Source organism: Vidua chalybeata, chromosome 1, assembly GCF_026979565.1.
Source record: "Vidua chalybeata isolate OUT-0048 chromosome 1, bVidCha1 merged haplotype, whole genome shotgun sequence".
NCBI classification, from domain to species: domain Eukaryota; kingdom Metazoa; phylum Chordata; class Aves; order Passeriformes; family Viduidae; genus Vidua; species Vidua chalybeata.
The window spans coordinates 129840978-129862577 of NC_071530.1; the positions used below are offsets into that span (position 1 = coordinate 129840978).

At 38.5% G+C, this 21600-nt stretch overlaps 1 protein-coding gene across 1 annotated transcript in view; it reads left to right on the forward strand.

The window, feature by feature from the left end:
* INTS8 (integrator complex subunit 8) overlaps positions 1-21600 on the forward strand; it is a 21858-nt gene continuing 258 nt past the window's right edge. The window contains exons 1-26 of the mRNA XM_053941158.1: positions 1-177; positions 1400-1574; positions 3496-3636; positions 4049-4120; positions 5256-5307; positions 5537-5719; positions 6206-6313; positions 7026-7181; positions 7688-7788; positions 8135-8276; positions 10026-10096; positions 10241-10416; positions 11278-11411; positions 12011-12121; positions 12814-13015; positions 13563-13684; positions 14701-14885; positions 16273-16306; positions 16964-17020; positions 17104-17165; positions 17796-17914; positions 19508-19611; positions 20283-20333; positions 20999-21072; positions 21169-21233; positions 21328-21371. Coding sequence (XP_053797133.1) covers positions 48-177; positions 1400-1574; positions 3496-3636; positions 4049-4120; positions 5256-5307; positions 5537-5719; positions 6206-6313; positions 7026-7181; positions 7688-7788; positions 8135-8276; positions 10026-10096; positions 10241-10416; positions 11278-11411; positions 12011-12121; positions 12814-13015; positions 13563-13684; positions 14701-14885; positions 16273-16306; positions 16964-17020; positions 17104-17165; positions 17796-17914; positions 19508-19611; positions 20283-20333; positions 20999-21072; positions 21169-21233; positions 21328-21371 — 2871 coding nt within the window. The 5' untranslated portion in view covers positions 1-47. The remainder of the gene's footprint in view (positions 178-1399; positions 1575-3495; positions 3637-4048; positions 4121-5255; positions 5308-5536; positions 5720-6205; positions 6314-7025; positions 7182-7687; positions 7789-8134; positions 8277-10025; positions 10097-10240; positions 10417-11277; positions 11412-12010; positions 12122-12813; positions 13016-13562; positions 13685-14700; positions 14886-16272; positions 16307-16963; positions 17021-17103; positions 17166-17795; positions 17915-19507; positions 19612-20282; positions 20334-20998; positions 21073-21168; positions 21234-21327; positions 21372-21600) is intronic.

Sequence of the window (21600 nt, forward strand, 5' to 3'; positions counted from 1 at the left end):
CTGCGGTGCCGCGGGGTTTGTGCGGGGCTCCCCGCCGAGCGGCCGACATGAGCGCGGAGGCGGCGGACCGAGAAGCCGCCACCTCCAGCCGGCCATGCACGCCGCCGCAGACGTCGTGGTTCGAGTTCGTGCTGGAGGAGGCGCTGCTGGAGCAGCACCTGCAGAAGCCCTCTCCTGGTGCGTGCCCTGCTGGCCGCCGCCTCCCCGCGGCCTCGGGTTCGGCCCGGCCCCTCCTGGGGCAGGATCGTGCCGGGGGCTGTGAGGCGGCAGTGCGGGGGCCTCTGCTGCGGTGCTGGGGAGTGGGGGCAGAGGGAGCCGGGCACTGCCCGCGGCCGTGCGGCGTCTTTCACCGCTTTTTTTCTCATTTCCCTTTATCTTTCCTATTTAATCACTTCATTTCTCTGTCATTCTTGTCTGGTAGATCGCTTTTCCTTTCGTGTATGAGAATGTTGTGTGCGGAAGTGTTGTAGTTTGTTCGGTGGGAAGTGCTGCTCTTGCGCATCATTGCAGTTGGCAGCTGGTTTTCTCCCACTGGAGTCCTGTTAGTGGCAGGAACTGAAGTCCTCCGAGAGGTTCAGTGCTGAAATTGCTCTCTGAATAAATAGTAATCTCGTCTGATGTATTATAAGAAAGTGGCTATATTTAAAATTACCCGATCTTTTGACAGTCATAAATGGTAGTCATCTTTTTCAGTACCCAAATTCTGCAAGGAGGTGGAGGAAACAGGAAAACCTGGGCCAGTGTTGCCTCTACAAAAACTCAATTTAAGCATAATCTATATTAGATCTTATGCTTAGATTTTATACACTGTTTTGTAATGAATTAAATAAATAGGTAATACTTGCTTTATGTTTCACAAAGGTCAGCGAGAGTGTAATAGTTACAGTTTGGCCTCTTTTTTTCAAAAGAGCTCAAAGGTATTGGCTATCTTATTGTAAGAAGAGATTGGGTGCTGTTTTCTAACCAATCTGAAAGAATTTTCTAAATGTATTCAGAAGTACCAGTAACTGCTTGTAAATATATTTTACATGCAGAGGAGAATTACAGGTAGATATATCGTTTTTACAACAGTTCGCTTGTGATTTCATTAGGCAGCATTTATTTTCAGTAGATGCAAATATCAGAACATAATTAATACAAAATATTGAAAATAAATTTAAGTGTGAGTGTGTGGTTACCATGGTCAAATGAACTTTAATGTTAAGCAAAGATATGTTGGTAGTCTGATTTGGGTCCGCACATGCAGGACACCATTTGGAATTAGAATCTACCAGGTAACAATGTTGGCACTATAAACACCTGTTGAAACAGCAAGGATAAAAGAACTGTGTTCATAGCTGGGGGAAAAAAAAATTCTGGGCTTATAAAGAATTTGAGGAGTGGCTGTGTTTTTTTGCAGACCCACCACCTGTGCAGCTGATTGTTCAGTTCTTGGAACAAGCTTCAAAACCATCAGTGAATGAACAGAACCAAGTCCAGCCACCGCCTGATAACAAAAGAAACCGCATTCTAAAACTTCTTGCTCTCAAAGTTGCTGCTCATCTGAAGTGGGATTTGGATGTGTTAGAAAAAAGGTACAGTCTGTACATCTTCATGCTAAGTTTACTAAATTGAAGTGGCTTGAGATATTTATTTTAAAAAATGGAAAATCTGTCTTGCTCCCTTTGGGTGTGATAATTGAAATAAAATTTTATTTTAGCTGTAAGTTAGGAATCAGTTTTGATAAAGGCAGTGAGTCTGAACAAATAAACAGTATTTAGAGAAGAAAAACAGCATGTCCTAGACATTAAGATATGTACTTGTAAGCTTCATAAGGATGAATTTGAGTTTGTTTTCTTCAGTGACAAAAGTAGCATAAGTTTCCTTATTCTGACATGCTTGAAATTGGAGGTCTTGTTCCAGTTTTGTTGATGTGAATAACTCCATGTATCTGTGAACTAGGTTACTGAAATGACTGTGGTTGAAATAGACAAACCCCAGCTTTGCATCTTTCCTATGGAAATTTCAGCGGAAAAAATGGTCTGATGAGCTAGAACAGTCAAGAACTACTTCACTTAGGCAGTGCTATGCACATTAGGGAGCTGCACTTCACAGAATCACGAGATGGGTGTGGTTGCAAAGAATCACAGTGGGTCATCTGATCCAACCTCCCTACTCCAGCAGGATCATCCCAGAACACATGGCACAGGATTGTGTCAGGTGATTCTTGTTTACACTTGGTTTCCTGTTTACACTTAGGTAATGGCAGAAGTTCCTTATTCATCCACACAGGTCTCTTACCCCCTTTATCTGTAATTTAATGTAAAATCTTGAGGAGGCAATAATTGACCTGGTTCTAACTTGCATGGAATTGTAGAATCATTTAGGCTGAAAAGGAGCTTTAAGATCATTGAGGCCAACTGTTAATTTGACACTGGCAAGCCTACCACTAAGCCATGTCCCTAAGTGCCACATCTGCATATAATTTAAATACCTTCAGGGTATGATGGTGACTCAACCACTTCCCTGGACAGCCTGTTCCATTGGCTGACCACCCATTTGGTGAAAAACTTTTCCTGAAATTCAATCTAAACCTCCCCTGGCACAACTTGAGGCCATTTGCTTTCATCCTGTCACTTGCCTGGGAGAAGAGAGTGACCGCCCAGTTGCTACAGCCTCCTTTTGGGGAGTTGTAGAGAGCAATATGGTCCCCTCTGAGCCTTCTTTTCTTCTGGCTAAACACCAGTTCCCTTAGCTACTGCTTGTAGAATGCTTCTGATAGAACACAGGACCTAAAATTTGTTAAACAGAAATCCTGGCTTTAGCTGCTAAAAGTGTAGTTTCACTGGTTATTTTCAAAAGTTCTTGCAAAGAATGCAAATTTTTCACAAGGTCAAAGGTACTTTTGGCAGTAGCTGATCTAATTTCAAATAATGTCTAAATTAGTAATAGTATTTTAGTTGTTAAATTATACCACAAAAGCTTGGAGCAGTGCAGTCCAGCCTCCATGTCTTCTCATTTTATTAAAGAGAGTTCTGTCCCAGCTAATGTATGTTGTACTTAGCGCTATTCAAAAAGTTCCTAGTCTTAACTTCACTTTATGTGAGTGAAATTTCATTAGTGATGGGAATGGGATTGCTTACCTTCAGGGAGTATGATCTGGGGCTGCTTTGAAAGAACTTCTTATTAGCTGGTTCGTGCTATTTCAGGTGACTGGATTATTCTGGTACGGTACCTGTGTGGGTAATGCAGTCGTGCAGAGTAGCAGTTCAGCTGTCAGGGCAGCTGAACTACTGCTTGGGCCCATCCTCTTGGGCTTAATTTATGCAACTAATACTGGTAACTGCTTTACATACCTGATCTTAAATGCTGAATAAACATCCCTGTGATGTGAAGTACTGAATAGTACTTAACAGTGTTCAGTAACCAGTACTGAATAGTAGTGTACATTGTTTAACATTCCATAAGTAGATTTACTCTAGGAAGTATCTCATTCTGTCTTTTATTTTTTAATAGCTTGTCTGTTCCTGTATTGAACATGCTATTGAATGAACTTCTGTGTATCAGCAAAGTTCCCCCAGGAACTAAACATGTGGATGTAGATCTGTCCAGCTTACCCCCAACCACTGCAATGGCAATACTACTCTACAACAGATGGTAAACTACTACACGGCAATAGTATCATTATACAACAAAGCAGTGTTTTCTTCTACCTGTATAATTGTATATAGAAGGAGAAAGAATCTTAAAGTACTAATAAGTATTATGATTTGTTGCTAGGTTATAGTGAAGGAGCTGAGTCTGAAAAGCTATTCTAGAGCTGGTTTTCTTCCCTAAAAAAATAGTCAAGATAGTGGTTTGAACTCTCTCCTTATAAATATAAAAATCTTGGTCTTTCAGCTTTTTATGGACATAAGAGCGTTTCTTAGCTGCTAGATGTGCTCTTGAGTAAAGGATGTATTCTAATAGTATAATGTTTCTGAAATGGTAAACTGCTATTATCAATGTTATCTACTTATTACACTTCTGAGGATAATACCATTCTTTGCCTAATTTTTCCCCTCTGTAGGGCCATAAGGACCATCGTTCAAAGTAGTTTTCCTGTAAAGCAAGTGAAACCTGGTCCACCTCAGTTAAATGTGTAAGTTACAGATATAATTAATTTGAATGTCATAGGTATTTTATAATCAGGAATGTAATTTCTAAGTATATTAAATCATGTTAATAACATACAGTTTCTTAAAATGTCTAGCTGTGACATGGAAAACTTGGATTTATTTCAAGTATATTCTCACTTTCCTCTCAGACACGCTTGATACATATACTTGTCTGTTGTTCCACTCTGTCAGTGCTATAATCTCTGTGACTTTGTCATGGCATGAAAACTCGTGAGAGGAAGAGAGATGACAATTTGCCTTGGCAGAATGCTTATGCTCTAGTTTAGATGGGGTACATTTCTTGCATTCTTTTGCATCCCTAACTTACAGTAGCTCGCTTAGTATGGTTGTTTTATTACACCAGTTTGAAGCATTGTGTATGATAACCTTAGAAATAAGTATTTTCATTTGCTTCATTAGGCAATAATTTGTAATTTAAAATCAATTTTGCATTTTGCCTTCTAGAAGCTGTGAGACTTTAGTAACAACTTGTGACTTTTATGTTACAGATTTCTCTGAAAGTTGGAAGTATCTAAGTGGTGCTTTTCATATGTTTAATATGAATTTTGCACTTAATCATTAGACCATACTTGTTTGAGAGAGTCTGTTAAATATGTTGACTAAACATACTCCTCTTCCTCCTCCTTATTTTAACTATAGATCTTATATTGTCCTGTATGTGTCAGAGTCTGATCCTGAATTTAAAAAAATCTGTGTGGGAAAATAATTGAAAAATACTTTTAATTTTTACATAAACCTGTGAACATGCTTCTGCCCCTGACATGTTTGAGAAGATTTAAATGTTGAAGCTTCATGAGACTTGAGGCTGTGGAAGCTTTTTTCATTATTGTTTTGCTATTGAATTGGTATTAGCAATCTGATCTTAAAAAAGGCAATGATAACTTTGCAACTTTTTGTTTATTGAACCACATTGTCGTTATATAGTTCTGCGTTTCAGATATAGATAAATAAGAGTAGTCAGTGGTCCTGCATAATGATGTTCAAAATGTAGTTAAGCAAAACCAAGCATGAATGAACTATTGTGATCTAGAACATGAAATAAAATAATGTGCAGATCTGCCTTATAACTGAACTCTTGCCCTCGTGTCTAACTTGCAGTATGAATCATATTCAGCAAGAAAAGGAGCTAACTGAAAATATTTTGAAAGTGGTGAGACTCTTTTCCTTTCATATTTTTGCTCGAATTTACATGTAAATATGAATTCTTTTATTGTATAAGAAATGCAAAAACCAATTCTACATGACATAGAGCAGTTGTGTAATGTCTTTTTTAAAAACTATCCCTATACTGAACAGTTAAAATTGTAGCATTAACTTAAACCCAGAATTAAACTCAAGACCAAGAGGTTAATTCTTTTAATGTATTTGAACTATTACAGTTGAAGGAGCAGGCTGCTGATTCCATCCTGGTCCTAGAAGGAGCACTTAAATTAAACAAAGATCTTTATGTCCATACTATAAGAACTCTGGATTTATTGGCCATGGAACCTGGTATGGTGAATGGAGAAACAGAGAGTTCCACAGCTGGACTGAAAATCAGTGCAGAGGAGATACAGTGCCAGGTAACTTGTATATTTTGTACTAAAGCTTTCAGGTTATATCTGCTTCTTTAGAAAAAGTGTTAAGTAATAATTTTGAGGTAAATCACAGTTTTTTTCTATTAATGTTCCCTGTGTTGTTTTGGGTTTGGTTTTTATTAATGCAATGAAGTAACACTGGCTTCATTTTTACATTAAAAGAACTTTTTAAAATCATTGTAACTATTATTGCTTTCCACCAGCCTCTCACTTTTGCCCTCTCATTGTTTGCAATGATTATGGGAGAATCATTCTTTAATTTTGTAATGTTTGTGCTGAATTACTCAGACTGAGATTGCAGTTAAAGAGGAAGCAATTGAAGTGTGTGAGGTAAGGTGTGCAGTGTATGTTGGTAAATTAGATAAAAGTAGGAATAGTTTAAAGTACATGGAACATTTGAGCTTAAATACTTAATCTTGACTTGAAACATGATGTCCAAGACCGTGTGTTTGATATCAGTGCTGTTTGCAGGTTTGCTATGATTTGGGTGCAATCTATTTCCAACAAGGATCTACAAATGCAGCTGTTCATGAAAAGGCTAAGGAGAAGTTTTTCAAAACAAAGGAGTTGATTGCAAAGGTAACAAATGTTCTTTTAGCATGTGAATTCATCTCTTCTGTAAAAAAAATCCTTGTCTGAATTATTGCTTGCTTCTTTAGTAGTTTAATAACTCTTAATGGTACACTGTCTGTAAAGAAACTTCCTGAAATTTTGAAAGTAATTTTTTTTCACGTTGTGCCTGGTTTGAAATTATATTAATTGGTTGCAGTACATTGCTGCTTTGTTCTACATTTGTAATGAATAATCTTTTACACAAATTGTATTGATGCAAAAAATGCCGAAATAACATCTCCAGTGCTAATAGTAACTCAACTGAACAGTACGTCCTGTGTCCATGGTGATGATGTGTTTTTGAGGAAGGTAACCATACAGCACTTCCTATTTTTTTTAATCCAACTTTCCCTTGGAAATCAGATTGCCTATGTTCTTTTTAAAAAGTACATACATAAAAGTATGTACCTTTATGTACCTTTTTAAAAAGTACATCTGTGTACCTTTTTAAAAAGTACACATTAATTTATAAGTATGGTATGCTTCCTTTTTTATTTTGCTTCATATTCATATTTCCAAAACTGCAGAACTCCAGTTTTTATTTAAATTAATTGTGTACATGTACATTCTTTTGTTCTTTTGCTGTTATTTGGGGAAATTGTGAGTCTCTGTTTCTGAATTAAGCATATATTTCATAATACTTTGGCCACTAAGATCTGATATAACTCTTACTTTTCAGAATGGCTCATCATCACTTCATTTTACCATAGATGAAGAACGGTTAGCTGGGTATTGTCAAGCTTGTGAAGTTCTTACCTCATCTTGTGATGATGCATCTCAACAGGCAACTCCATATAGTAAAATCCACAGCTGTATGAAATCTGGCAAATATCAGGTAGAATGCCTAAACAAAGCCATGTGTATTTGAGGGGGGTTTTTGGCATTCTGTGTGGAGGATTCCATTTGAACTGGTAAGGATTTTAAGAAATTTTAAATGACAATTTAACCATTAACATACTGTTTTAAATCCTATGTGTTTAGGAATATAACATAATCGGGTACACATTAGATTAAAATATCTTGGATTCCATACAATGGGAAATAATTCCTGCCAACTGAGATAAGGGCTTTTCAGGTAAAGTCGAATTCTTTGGGTTTCAGGGACTGTTGCTACTTAGATGTGCAAGTTTGATTTGTGGATTTTTGGTTTTTTCTTTGATTTTTCTGATGATAAAGAACTTCTTTTATTACTTGATTCCTTTTTGATTATTCAGTGAATTTTAGTATTAAATATGGATGCGAGCTGTTTCTCTTAGTTTCCTCATTTTTACCAGATAAAATAATTTTTTTGTCTAGTTCTTTTGCATTATGCATTGACTATTCCAACTGTTTTTGTTACAGGACTTGGTGAAGATATTCCTTGAAGATAACCTGACCCTCAGTTTACCTGAACAGTTCAGACAGTCAGTGCTGAGAGAACTCTTCCAAAAAGCTCAGCAAGGGTGAGACATTAAATAATGATCAATGTTCAGTGATGATGAAGAGCAATTTTCATTACATATGTTCTTTGTGGAAAGTATGCAAAATCTTTTAACAACAAACTACTTACATCCAAGAAACTTCAGCCTTCATTTCTGTTAGCAATAGCCTAAGCTACACTTTACATCACACCACAGCTCCTTGATTGTATCTCACTGTGGCCATATGTGGAAAAAACGTAATGAACATTAACAGTTGATTTTATCACTTGACTGATTTTTTTTTTAAGATTTTTTTTTTCCACCTGCTGTAATACCACTCTTCATTTGTCAGAGCTATCCTGTGATCTTCAGTTTTGTGTTCATGCAGGAATGACGCTCTGGATGAAGTCTGTTTCAAAGTCTGCGTGTGCAACACAGTCTGCGATATATTACAAGGTCGAATAATTGATATTCAGTTTTGTCAACTGTTTCTGAAACCCAGCAAAGAGAAAATAGACTTCCTTCTTGAGGTAAAACATTAATCTAAGATTGCAAGTGAAAATGGTATTTAGTGAGAGATTTCTTTCCCCACATAACTGTTATTATTGCAAATGATGGTCAAATTTCTGAAGCAGGGAAAGGTAACTTCTCAAACATTATTCAACTTGTTCGCAGTTAGTAGAGCTCCACTCAGTGATCAGTTCTGCATTTGTTGTTCATAGTTCTGTTTCCATCTGTCAAGGAGGATCCAGTGGTGAGCTGTTGCTTCAGCTTGTATTTGAAATCGCTGCTATTCCTGACATTGTTAAATTATATAGAGATATTGCTGAATATATGTTCTAGTGAAGCAAAGAATCAAATTCTCCAAGACAGAATGAGTAGAAAAAGTACCTGTGGAAGAGGACCGCTTTTCCCTTATCAGCTTTGTTGTAGAAGTTAGCATGTAGTAAAGTGATCCTGAGTTACTGTTATGTGTGAGACCTACACTGTTACCTTTAGTGAAGCTTTTTAGGAAGCTGTTATTGCTTAAACTAAACTTAATCCTTTTATTGCTTTGCTGTTACTTGAATGTCTTTTATTAATTTGAGCCTAGTTCTTTTGCTTGTCTCTTTAAGCATTAACTGATGGTACTCTCTACTGCAGAAGAAATAAAAGCTTACATCAACTGCTCATATTGGGACTGAAACATACTTCTAAAAAAAAGTATTGCGAGCTGACAAATTGAACTATCTAGTTATTTTTCAACTGCTTTAAAAAAAAATCAAGTCCTAGTAAATCATCATTTTGCATTTAGAAATACTTCATTTTTAAACTCATGTGCTAAATGATCTTGTGTAGCACTCTGTCAGTGCTTCTGTATACTAGAGGAATAGGAAAAAGGAATGTGGATTTTGTCTGAAACATCCTATCTTATGTACAGGTTGAAGGAAACTGATCCATATGTGATGGCAATAGCTTTTATCAGGTTTACTTTAGAGGCAGTCTTATTTCACACAGTGGTACTGAGATTTCTTTATCAAGCTTTGTCTGTCAAATCTTATCTTTCTTTGGCTTACAAGAAACCCTTGAGAGCTGGTCTCATCTCTGCAGTTAGAGTAACTGAGTCATGACAGAGTTACGCAGAGCAAAACAGAAGTACTGGTTTGATTCTAGATTAATTAGGGTAACCACTCAGCAATGCTGCACTTGGTTCCCACCCAACAGCCAACAGCACTTGAGCAGATTCTAAAATTGCTCTACAAAGTAAAAACAACAGACAAGCCAAAAGAGTTGGAGTTGTTTAGCCTTTGTGAAGCAAAGGCTCCAAGGGAATCTTGGAGCACCTTCAGGTACCTAAAGGGGACTAGAAGAAAACTGGAGAGGGATTTTTGCATTTTGTTGTGGGACAGGACAAGGGTCATAAGTTCAAACTGAAAGTGGCAGATTAAATATTAGGAAGAAATCCTTTAGAGTGAAGGTGGTGAGGCACTTGAACAGGTTGTCCAGAGAAGCTGTGGATGCCTCATCCCTGGAAGTGTTCAAGGTCAGGCTGCCTGGGGCTTTGAGCAGCCTGGTCTAGTGAAAGGTGTCCCTGCCCATGGCAGGGCTTTTAGAACTGGATGACCTTTAGGGTCTCTTCCAAACCAAACAATTCCGTGATTCTATACCTTTGTTGCCTCACTTGAGATAGAGGTTTACTGGCTGTTGTGAGACAGAAAGCTGGTCAGTAACACTGGCTGTAACTAAATATTATGAATCTGCAAGGGGACTGCTTAGTTATTTTCTGCTTTCTTTTCCAGGTTTGTGCAGGGTCAATAAACTTGGAAAGTGCTTCTGAAGAATTGAAGAGAAGAATGGCAGCATTTCTCAAGTATGTGCCCATATTAAGATAACACGAAGTTGCACTTTGTAAGCAATGTAATACAGCACAATAAATATTTCAAGAACTTAACTAGAAAGATAAGCACTTTTTCACTTTTTTCCTGCTTCTGTACTAACATTTTTATTTGTTTAGAAACTTGTGTTTGGGCATGGAAGATCTTCAGTTTGTCTTCATGATTTCATCTCATGAGCTTTTCATAAAACTGCTGAAAGATGATGAACGGAAGCTGCTCATTGACCAAATGCGGAAGAGATCTCCTCGAATCAATCTGTGCACAAAACCTGTGACTTCTTTTTATGATATCCCAGGTAATTTTCACAGCATTTTCATTAACTTAGGAGCAGACAGTGCCCTGTTTCTATGATGAAAACCTTGAGGTTACGAAGTGCAGGTCTATTCTCAAAAAAGTTTAGAATGTTTTGAGAGAGAGTACTTCCTGTTGTTAGTTGGTGCATGTCCTGCTTGTTCAAGAAGGTGACTGTTACTTGCTTGTATCTCAAGTGAGTGTAATAGATATGCTCAAATGAAGGTGTCCTAGGTGACAGAGAGAGTATGGCATTGTTTGAACAAATGTGGCTGTGGTAGCTGTTCCCAGAAAGGGAACCCTGCCTCTGGACTTAAATACGTTAATGATGATGTGACTCTGTGGTAAGCTGGACCAGGAGTGCCATCTGAATGAAATTTTTAACCTACCAAAGTAAACCATAGATCTTTTCAACCAGTTTAATTTCCCCAATACGGCTGGCTGGCTGTGCAGCTGCTCAAGTCAAAGCTAACAAGAGGTGCCAGATGGTGGCTGGAGCTGGAAAGACCTTGCCTTTTCAGCTCTAATGGAGTCTTGCGGTAACTTAAGCCGGTTAAGACAATGTGTATTTTCACTAGAGCAGTATAGGAACACACTTTTAATGCAGATCTTGAATCTATTGCTTTGCTATAGCAAGAGAACTCAGAGCTGCTGGAGTGAGGAAGGGGACTTGCAAGCAGCCCTTTAGGTCAGGCTGAAGGTAGCACAAGGTGTTCATCAAAGGGCACAAAAGGATGGCTGGACCTATGGAAGCATGATATATCTGCTGTTCTTACTACGTTCTGATTGAAGTGTTATATGCTAAAGAATTGGAAGTAGCTACATTGAGAAGAATTTGCTGGAGATGTGGTTGCTCTTCTTCTAGCTTCAGCTAGTGTCAATATTGGCCAGCTTGAACATCAGCTCATACTGTCAGTGGATCCTTGGAGGATTCGCCAGATCTTAATCGAGTTGCATGGTATGACCTCAGAACGCCAATTCTGGACAATTTCTAATAAGGTAACTTAGTTCATGTGGTCACAAGAGACTATAATTCAAGGAGTAGTTAGGTATCATACTGCAGTGAACAACAAACATTGTCTTATAGATCCTCAGGGTGACTTATCTTTTCGCTCTCTGCATAGTGGTGGTTTATAAGAATGATGATTCATATCTAAACTCACATTCTATGTGAAGAGTATTACAACAAAACTTGTAACCTTTGTTTTAAGGAATTACTGGCTGTATCACAAGCTTACCTTATAAGAAAAGATGTTTTCGTAGCTTGTGCTTTTAGTGTTCTAACTAGATAGCAATATTGTTTTAGCTTAAATTTCTGTCATTAGAAGATTGGAGCAAGAGAGAGGAAGACTTTGTTTAAATAAAGATTTCTTGTCCTTTTTTTTTGTTCCTCCCCTTAATTATTGCATATTCAGAGTGTGAACAGTGGGTACTTGGGGGTTTTTATTGTATTTCTAAATGAGCCATACATTACTTGTGATTAGATGTAAAGACAGGAATTGGTAGTAATTTTCAATATTTGGGGTTTGTTTATGTTATTTTAAGCAGTGATTCTAAAACTTGTTTCTGTGCAAATATCCTATGCATTTCTCTCCCAGTGGGAAGTACCAAATGTTTACGGCAGTGTTATTTTAGGAATCAAAGACAGTCTGACTAGGGATTTGGTCTACATCCTGATGGCGAAGGGATTGCACTGCTGTGCCATTAAGGTGAGCAAGCCAGCTGAGCTTACTGGTTGGTTTGGAGCAACTTTCAGATTGGTCCAAATTTCATTGAATCTTAATGAAATGGAAAATTTGGAAGGTCCTTTTTTAGAAAAAGAACTGAAAAATTGGGTGGTGAGGGAGGTGTTGTAACAAGCTCTATGTGTTGTGTAACGGATAAGTATTTCTGTCTCTCAAAGTTCCATCAGCAAAGAAAAGGTAATGGCTTTCTAGTGAGTTGGGCCTGGAGATAATTTCATTCATACAAAGTTTTGATTATGTTGTTCTAGATCATGTGGCATCTACATCCAGTGGTGATTTGATTTACTGATAGAAGTGCTGTTCTTTTGAATTAATGTTTTACATAAGGAATTTATTGGAATGCTGTTCTATTTTCCTTGTTACTGACAAATTTGCTGAACTGCAGCTGAAATAAAATTGTACCAAGCATACCAGTAGTTGGTTCTAGCATGTTTTTGCTTGAACTCCTTGTTTTGTTTTCAAAAGATCTGGAACTCTTAAACTTAATAACAAGTCCAGAGGACTCATAAGTAGACACTGTGAGATGCTTGAGCAATGCTGATGCTAATGGATGCCAAGGCTGGTTCAGCCAAGATGGAGCTGAATGCACTTTAGCTTGTAGTATTTCCCCTTATGAGTTTGTTAGGAATCATTAATGCATATAATTTTTATTGCAGGATTTTGTCCATGCAAAGCAGCTTTTTGCTGCTTGCTTGGAGCTTGTGACGGAGTTTTCTCCAAAGCTCCGTCAGGTCATGCTGAATGAAATGCTCCTTTTAGACATTTACACTCACGAAGCTGGGCCTGGTGTTTCTGGAGAGCGTCCTCCTTCTGATCTTATAAGCAGAGTCCGAGGCTATTTGGAAATGAGAGTACCTGGTAAGTACATTACTGTCTTTCCGAGGATGCAGTAAAGCACAAACCTTGAGAGAAGGGGAAAAAATCCACAGCAAAATAAAACAACTTTCTATTGCAGATTAATCACCTAGGTGTGTAAGTGAAAAAACAACAGTGACTTTGACACTGGTTTTAGCAAGTCTTCAGAAGTTTCATTTGTTTTCAGAAGTTGGAAGTGAGCATGATGCCTACCTCATTGACAGTTTCTGTTCAATGCCACTTAAAGGATTGAACAGGATAAACATCTGTGCACTTCTGCCTGAAGGGTTTTGCTAGCTGTTAAAGCTTTCTCCTGGTTTGACAATGAGAGAGTAACATTGTACTGTTGTGATTAGATGAAACTCTTGTTGCTCCTCATTTCCAGAGGTGAGGTCTCTCACAGGGCTAAGCATTGTATTTTCCTGTGATAGCTGTTGAACAAAACCAGCTGATTAGAGGCAATGGGATTTGCTTGTTTTCATGCAACACCATTTTACAACATTGTTTTCTCAAAAAAAAAAACTTAAACAAAGAATCCCTTTCCTTTTAGATATTCCTCTTCGACAAGTTATAGCTGAAGAATGTGTTGCCTTCCTGTTAAACTGGTGTGAGAATGAGTATTTGACCATGCAAGTTCCATTACCTCTGGTTCAAACTAATCCTTATGTGAAGGTAACAAATGCTCAGTCTCAAAACTTTCTCAGACTGTAACTGACTTTTTTGTTGAAGTCTTTTGTACTTTTCAAAGCAAGTACCCTTTTGCTCAAGAGTGTGGGGCTTTGTGGCTGTAATTAATTAAGTATGGGGTAGAACATAGTAGGGCTAAGCAACAAGCCTGTTTAGCACTTGACAAAAAACATGGAAGCTGTGCTGCAGGAACACATGAAATCTTGGCCCTTGTTGGCTGCCAGCTAAGGTTGGGTCCATCAGGTGTGTGTGGTTATGATCCATGATTGAAACACTGTAGCACTTCCCTAAAGGACTCTCCTCTCAGCTGGAATTCAGCCTAGATTTATGTAGGAGGTAGGAGAAGTGTGCAGATCTCTGGTTTTAAGTCTGGCTTCTTTTCTGTTCCTCAGATACTTGTGTTCCAAATGCCCTGTAAGAGTTCTGTTCTTTTACCCAACACCAGTGTTGAATTTTTGGAGACATTCAAGCCCTGCCTTCTTTGAAACTTTGTTTTCAAAATTGTTTCACAGCAATATTTCTACTTCTCAGTTAGGCCATAGAGCAGAAGGCAGGTTGTATTACAGGTCAGGTTCATTTTTACCCTGCTCTGCTTACCTATGATACTTCCTAATTTCTGTTCTGAGGTTCAGATTTTTTGTATAACATTGTGCCAGTTTCAGTTAAGATTAATTACTGTATGGAAGTGAGTTCTAAAGAGCCAGTCTTTATAAAATGATATTTTATGGGGGTTAGGTTTTATGTAATATGTAAGTTTGTTTTCTGGAGCTTGTACTAATGAAATACACACCAAGGAAGCTAATAAATGGAAAAATGCTCTGTTTAATTCCTGTTTTCCAGCTTCGTCATCACTGTTCTCTGCTGCAAAATTTAGTCACATTGCTTTGTAGTTCATAATTTAAAATCACTTGCTTAACCATTTTAAATACCAGTAATTCCTTTGCTATAGATGATATGCAGAGAAGCCTTAGTTCCTGTATTTTTTCTGTTGCATTGCATAGCTGGGCCAGTTGCTGGCTGCTACGTGCAAGGAACTGCCAGGTCCCAAAGAAAGTAGACGCACAGCTAAAGATCTCTGGGAAGTCGTTGTACAAATTTGCAGTGTATCCAACCAGCACAAACGTGGCAATGATGGAAGAGTGAGTTTGATAAAACACAGGGAGTCTACACTGGGTATTATGTACAGGTATATTTTCTAAAATTATTTTTGAAGATGGCTTGAATAGTTAGTTTGATCCTATGTTCTCATCAAAAATTGTTTGGATTCCACTATCAGACTGATGGCAGCAGCTAAAGATCTTAGTAAAAATCTTGTCCACTGTGAGAGCTGGGTATTAGTAGGGATGTGCTGACTTTCCTTTTCAGAGGCAGAAGAGGAGTGTGTGGGAGGCAGCTCTCCGTGCAGAAACTGAAGCATATATGGCTGTGCTCCCATTATAACCAGTGCAGATCTTCCAATAAAGTCAGTGGCGTCTAGAGGACAGTTGAGCTGATGGGCTGAAGCTGTCTGCTTTGTAGCAAATAGAATTATTCAGTTTTATTCTGTTATAGCTGTATCAAGCACATAGCTCACAGCATGGGTATCTATACTTAGCTTTGTCTCTGAGTCTAAAGCTAAATGTTACTCTGTCTTGAAATGAAATTCTAAGTCAGCTAAAGTCTGCAAAGAGTAAGAAAATCAAATTACTCTGGTCAATAGTCTCTCTGTCAGACATCTTGGCAACCTTAGCCTCAAATGACTGATTCAGGACTCTGATTTGTCCAGTGTTCTTGGCCTGTTCTGAAGTCTAAGCCTAAATATAACTTGTCTAATAATGGTATAGTTTGGCTTGTGTGACTGTATTGAACAGCTTCCCACATTAAAGCCTTGGGAAGGGTGCCTCTGTCAAACCTCTGTGTCTTTGCCTTCCTTGAGTTAATCAGGTCAACATGTGCTAAAGGCCAGCTGCTGTGGGGCATGTATAAGAGGGTATGGACATGCTGTAGCTCCCAGTTGTGTACTCTGGCAAGGAAAAGGAGTACAGGTGTACTCCAGGTTACTGAAGCTTTCCTGACCCCTCTGATTCAAACAAGAAGGACAAGTAAAGGGCAGTGATGCTGTTGTTATTATGGAAAAGAAGTAGTGAAAACTGTCCCGATAAGGATTGTCTTATAGTGACAACTTCTGATGTTGATTACAAGGAAACTGAAGTACATTATAAATGATCACTGCGTGCCCTCTTCTGTAAGTGTGTAGGTCATTGTTGCAAACCTAGCTTGGGGAATTGCAGTACAGTTCAATTGGTTTCCCTTTTAGAGTTAGTGGTTGACTTCTGTGATTTTTGTGCCTTTTTTATATCTTGATAGAAGAGCATACCACTTACTTAACCTGTTTTTAGTGTAAAATTTGCTAGTAACTGTATTAAAAATGAATGGGCTGGTTGAGCATTTTCATTTACATGCCCTGCATTTGTAAACTTAGAGGTGACGGGGTATTTTAGCAGGTGAAGAATTTGCTCTACTGATTAATTTTTTAAATGTGCATATATTCTTGTGGATGATTACTTACATGGGCATTTGTGTCCCTAATTTAGGAGTGAATTGTTGTCCTTCATCAAAAAGCTTCGGGTAAGTCACAGTGGTGCTGAAAATATGCTTGCAACCAAAACTTCCTTTTGGTGTAGTATTTTTCTGGACTCTTTGTGCTAAATTCCAGAAAAGCTAACAGTTATATGGGTGTTTTGTATGGCTGAAAAACGTCTGAGTTTGCTATACCTGGCCTACAGCAGTGTGGAATAGTTTGTAAAAAAATTACCCTGAATTCTGATGGAGATCTGTTTACACTGGGAGTGTATTTTATTGCAGCTGTCACGAAGCAAAGCATTCCTTTTGGAGGGAGACAGAAGCTGCTACATGCATCATACTAAGCAGCAGAAGTAAGAAGGAGGGAAATTATTTATAGCTTCTGGGTTTGTAAATGCAAAGAAAGTTGTAGTAAGCCTAGCTTAAGTTTAAGGTTAGGTAGTAATCACAGAAACAACATAAAGATGCGTAAAGCAAAAGTAAAGTTTATATCCAAGGAGTTATTCAGGAAAATCTGAAGTAATTAAAAACTTTCTACAAAAACATGCTTGCAGTATCCTTGTGTTGCAGATCTCTTGACAAAATATTGTCCTATTTCAATAGGAAATTGTAATGAGTGCATAACCTCTTAAATAGTTTTAAAGCTTAGGGAAGAAAGTGGAGTTTTGTCAGTTCATGGGAATATTTTTTTCTCCCCTACAGGAACCGTTGGTTCTGACTACAATATTGTCCTTGTTTGTCAAACTTCATAATGTTCGGGTTAGTATATATCATCAAAGTCTTTCTTGGCTTTCTTGAAATGTTTCTTCTTGTGATTTCTCATACCATCTTTCTTCTCTTAGGAAGATATTGTGAATGATATTGCAGCAGAACACATTTCTATCTGGCCCTCATCCATCCCCAAGTAAGATGATGATAAAAACCACTTTTCAGAATACTATATGTGATGGGTTTGGTCCCAGTTACTGTTAGTGTGATTTCTCCATGTAAAGGCATCACTGCCCCCATTCTGTCTCTGGGAAGGTTGGTTTGAAGACATGGAGAATTTTGTTCCTGGTTTGATGGTCCTGATGGAGATATGGGAAAGAAGAAAGATGGGAAGAAAAAATGGGTTTTTTTAATCTGTGTGCTTTATTGAACTATATGTGAACTATGTAATACTTTAATATGAAATCACTAATTTTTTTTGAGGTGTGTTTGAATAATAGTCAAAATAGAAAGTGGCAAATAGTATTGTATTGATTTATTCTGGTTGGGTTGAACTGTATTTCTCCACTGAAATTTAGAGGCTCTGTGGGGTGGGATCTCAGAATCTCATTTAGTTCTGGCTTTTTGTTCAAGCTTCTGAAGGCTGTATTTGTTTGGTGAGGTTTACTGTATTGTAACAACAGTAATCTTAGTCAAGACAAATTTTTTTCTGGAGTTATGCTTTTAATGCAAGGTGCTTTGGACTTAACTAGATGGGAAATCAAATTAGTGGTTAAAAAAAACAAACCAGTAAGTTAGGAATTATTTTTTTCTTATTTTCCTTTAGTCTTCAATCAGTGGACTTTGAAGCTGTAGCTATTACAGTAAAAGAACTGGTCAGCTATGCCTTGACTATCAATGCGAACAACCACTTCTGGTTAATTATTCAGGCAGATATTTATTTTGGTAAGTGAAACAATGTCTGTGTTTAACGTGTGTAGAGGAACCTTGCTGAGATTTGTTTGACATAACCCTCCTTGTATTTCCTTTTATGAAAAGAAGTTTAAGTGATATATGAGGTTAAAATCTTCAGATGCAGTGGTGTAGGTGGATTTGTCTGGGAAGGTGTCTAAGTCCACAGCTAGCCTGAGCTTCTGATAGGTCATGCAGACTTGCTTTTAGGGTAAGGGAAACTTTGACAGTTACCCTTAACTTCACTGTTTTAGTGCAGTTGGTCCTCGAGTGGTGTAATTGTGCAAAACCATGGCACTTCAGTGTTTTATAAGTGAATGGAAAGTTGTCAATAGTGGTTGCTTTTAAATGTGGATATCTGTGGCAAGCACATTTCTCTCTCTCAGGATTTTTCATAGAGGTACACAGAGAGAAAGAAAGAGAAAACAATTTCTATTTCTGCTCCTTGTTTTTCCTATGTGGAATGTGTTTGGAGAATTGTTTACCTGGGGTGATTGCTTGATTGGATTCTGGTGAGAATTGTTTGAGCCTGATGGCCAGTCAGATCCATCTGTGTCTGGACTCTTTGTGAACAGGGTCACAAGTTGTGAGTTAGATATGGTAGTTAGAAAAGTAGGTATGTAGTTTTAGTATCTTCCTTTATATAGTATTTTAATGTATTATAGCACAGCTATAATAAAGAAATCATTCAGCCTTCTGAACTGATGTTGGACATGATCACTTCTTCCCACTGGGTTTGCCTGCCTTTTACAATAGAGATCAGCTTCAGTGGAGCACAAGATGAGCACAGTGGAGAGGATCTGTATTTTATATAGGGAAGTATCAAGGGCTTGTAAATGAGGAAGCATGAGGAAGGGTTTTTAAATGAGGAATAGCTACAGCTTTATAACTCTTGGGGTGAGAGGAGGGGTCTTAATCCAATGTTCAGTGCTGTCATGTTACATGTGGGAAAGTGATTCAGGGTTATAAACCTGTTTTCCAGTGTTTATTGCCTGTACAAAGTACAGCAGCATCCCAGAAGGAGGACATTTATGTAGGGAGCCTCAAAGCTGGTATGTGAAAGAACAGTGGTTGGAGCAGTGGCAAATACAGTGGTCTGTATTTCAGCAGCCATGGGCAAGCAGGCTGCTCCTGCCACAGAGCCCTGGGAGGCTGCTGCCTTCCCCACAGCTCAGGAAGGGCTTACTGGGAGTAGAAGTAGTGCTGAGCCTGAGCCATGAGAGTGCTGTTCTCTCACTCACTAAACTCAACTCCTTCACTACCCTGTGTGTGCTAAGCTCACTGAAGACAAACTTCCACTCTAAGGTTGATGGATTCAAGATAACTACCTGAAAAAATAAAAAGCAATCCCCAAAAGGCAGAAATTTGCCTGTGGTGCTAGTTTCTCTGATTGTGTAGTTTTTCCATCTACCACTGTGTAATCACTTTGTGTGTCCATGCTTTTTAAACAATGAAACACAAGTCATTTTCCCAGTAGAATTCAGCTATGAGATATGCATCTGAATAATTCTATAAACACTTGATCTGAGTATTAAATAACTACTGTATTTACTTTTGAGACCTTATTTTGCTTTTTTCCCTTGGCAGCAACTAATCAGTATTCAGCAGCCCTTCACTATTACCTGCAGGCAGGAGCTGTATGCTCAGACTTCTTCAATAAGATGGTGCCACCAGATGTGTACACAGACCAGGTGAGCTAAAGTGGGATTTGCAAATCTCTCTTTGGATTCAGTTAGCATACTGATTCTGTGTAGAGACTAAACTGTCCAGCACATACACATTCCTGTAGCATGTGAGTTGTTACATCTTGATGCATTTAGGAATACATGCCCTCATCGGTCCTTTTTCTTTTTTTGGCTTGTTGCTTGGAAGCCTTAGAAAATCTGAGACTTCTCCTTTGCTGAATCACAGAAGGCTTTTCTGTTAGTTCATAGAGCCTGCAGAGCTGTGTGCTGGGAAAGCACTGTGGGACACAGTGGCATGGAGAGTAAATGGAAAAGCCCAGAGCACAATCACTGTGTGGTGTGACCAGCCCTGGCTCATCCCTGCAGAGCCACACCATGCTGGGCAGGGCTGGGGGCCAGACCTGCTCAGGACAGTGCAGCAGCCCTGCCTCACCAGCAGTGCTCCAGTGCTCACTTGAGCTCCAGCTGCTGAAAACATCTGGCTCCTGCTGTGCTGGAAATCTCTATAGTGATGAAGGCTCAGTTCATCACTGCATGTGCTAAAGCCTGGGAGTTTCTAGGAGGTAGAAGAATGTAGATAGCTGGTCACTTGAATTTAAAAAGAAAGTAATAAAAATTGCAGTTTGTGTTCCAAAGCAAGCATTTCAGAACATGTTTTGTTTTTAACCTTTCTGTAGGTGATAAAAAGAATGATCAAGTGTTGCTCTTTACTCAATTGTCACACCCAGGTAAGAGGTGAAATATGGCATTAACTAAAACATTTGCTTATAAATGTTTATATAGGGGATAAATTAAAAAAAAAGACTGAATTCTGGAAGCAGCAGAACGCCGCAAAATTCAACTTCCCTTAGAAACGCAATCTGCAGTAGAGTAGGTTTTGTTACCTTTGCTTCTAGGACAGTTATAGACTAAAAGTAATGAGTAAATAAACACATACTTGGAAATGTAAAAAGTAGAAGTAGCCTAGGGGTGTTTTGTCCTACTTTTCTCTGATAATATAGACTTTTTTTTTTTTTTTTAAGAGAGAAGGTATTTGTGGGGTAGTGTTGGGAACCTGGCCTTGTTTTTCATAACTGCAGGTGCTATTGCTAATCCATGGGGTCAGTCACTCTTCAGGCAGTAACAAAGCTTGTACTGGGCTCTGCTTTAAAAGCTCTTAAATGCATTTGGAAACCTGGAAGCCAAGTCACTCCCTTCTGATCTGAGTCAATCCCCTTGTAGCTGTTGCTACTGTTCTGTCAGAATGATCTGTGTTCAGGTGCTCAGAACTTACTTGCCCTGGAAACAAGGTCTAGATTAGGTGTAGAAAAGGAGTGGAATGAACAAGGCAGTGTGTGGAAGGTTTGTCTGTGGGGAATTAAGGCTGTCAGAATCACTGAGTCTTTCCTTACAGGTAGCTATTTTGTGCCAGTTCCTCAGAGAAGTAGACTATAAAACTGCTTTTAAGGCACTGCAGGAACAGAACAGGTAAGTGTTTCAACAAAGTTTATAGACGCCTAAACACAATATTTGCCTGTGAGTCACAATATGTGACTCTGTCAGTTAACCTGTCTTGTCTTTCAGTCATGATGCCATGGATTCTTACTATGAATACATCTGGGATGTCACCATCTTGGAGTACTTGACATGTATCCTTTTGCTGGAATACCACACATACTGGATGTTGACAGCTGGGAAAAAGTCCAGTGACTACCTAAGTGACTTTTCTTGACTCATCCTCAGATCTCCACCACAAAAGAGGCGAGACAGACAAGCGGCAGATAGCAGTAAGTTAGCCCAGGGTGCTGGGATTTCTTTAGAGTGTCTTTCCCTCCCTGAATCACCTCTGAAAAGGTGGTTTCAGTTCCAGTTTTAATTTTGTCACACAGTTCTTTTAGAGTCTGGGTGCTTACTTAAAGTTGTGGCTGAAGGGGTGGGGTGGTAGGGCATACAGGAAATAAATACAGAAATAAATCACCCATGGAACTAGTGCTGAAAGTGTCCTGAAATGAAACA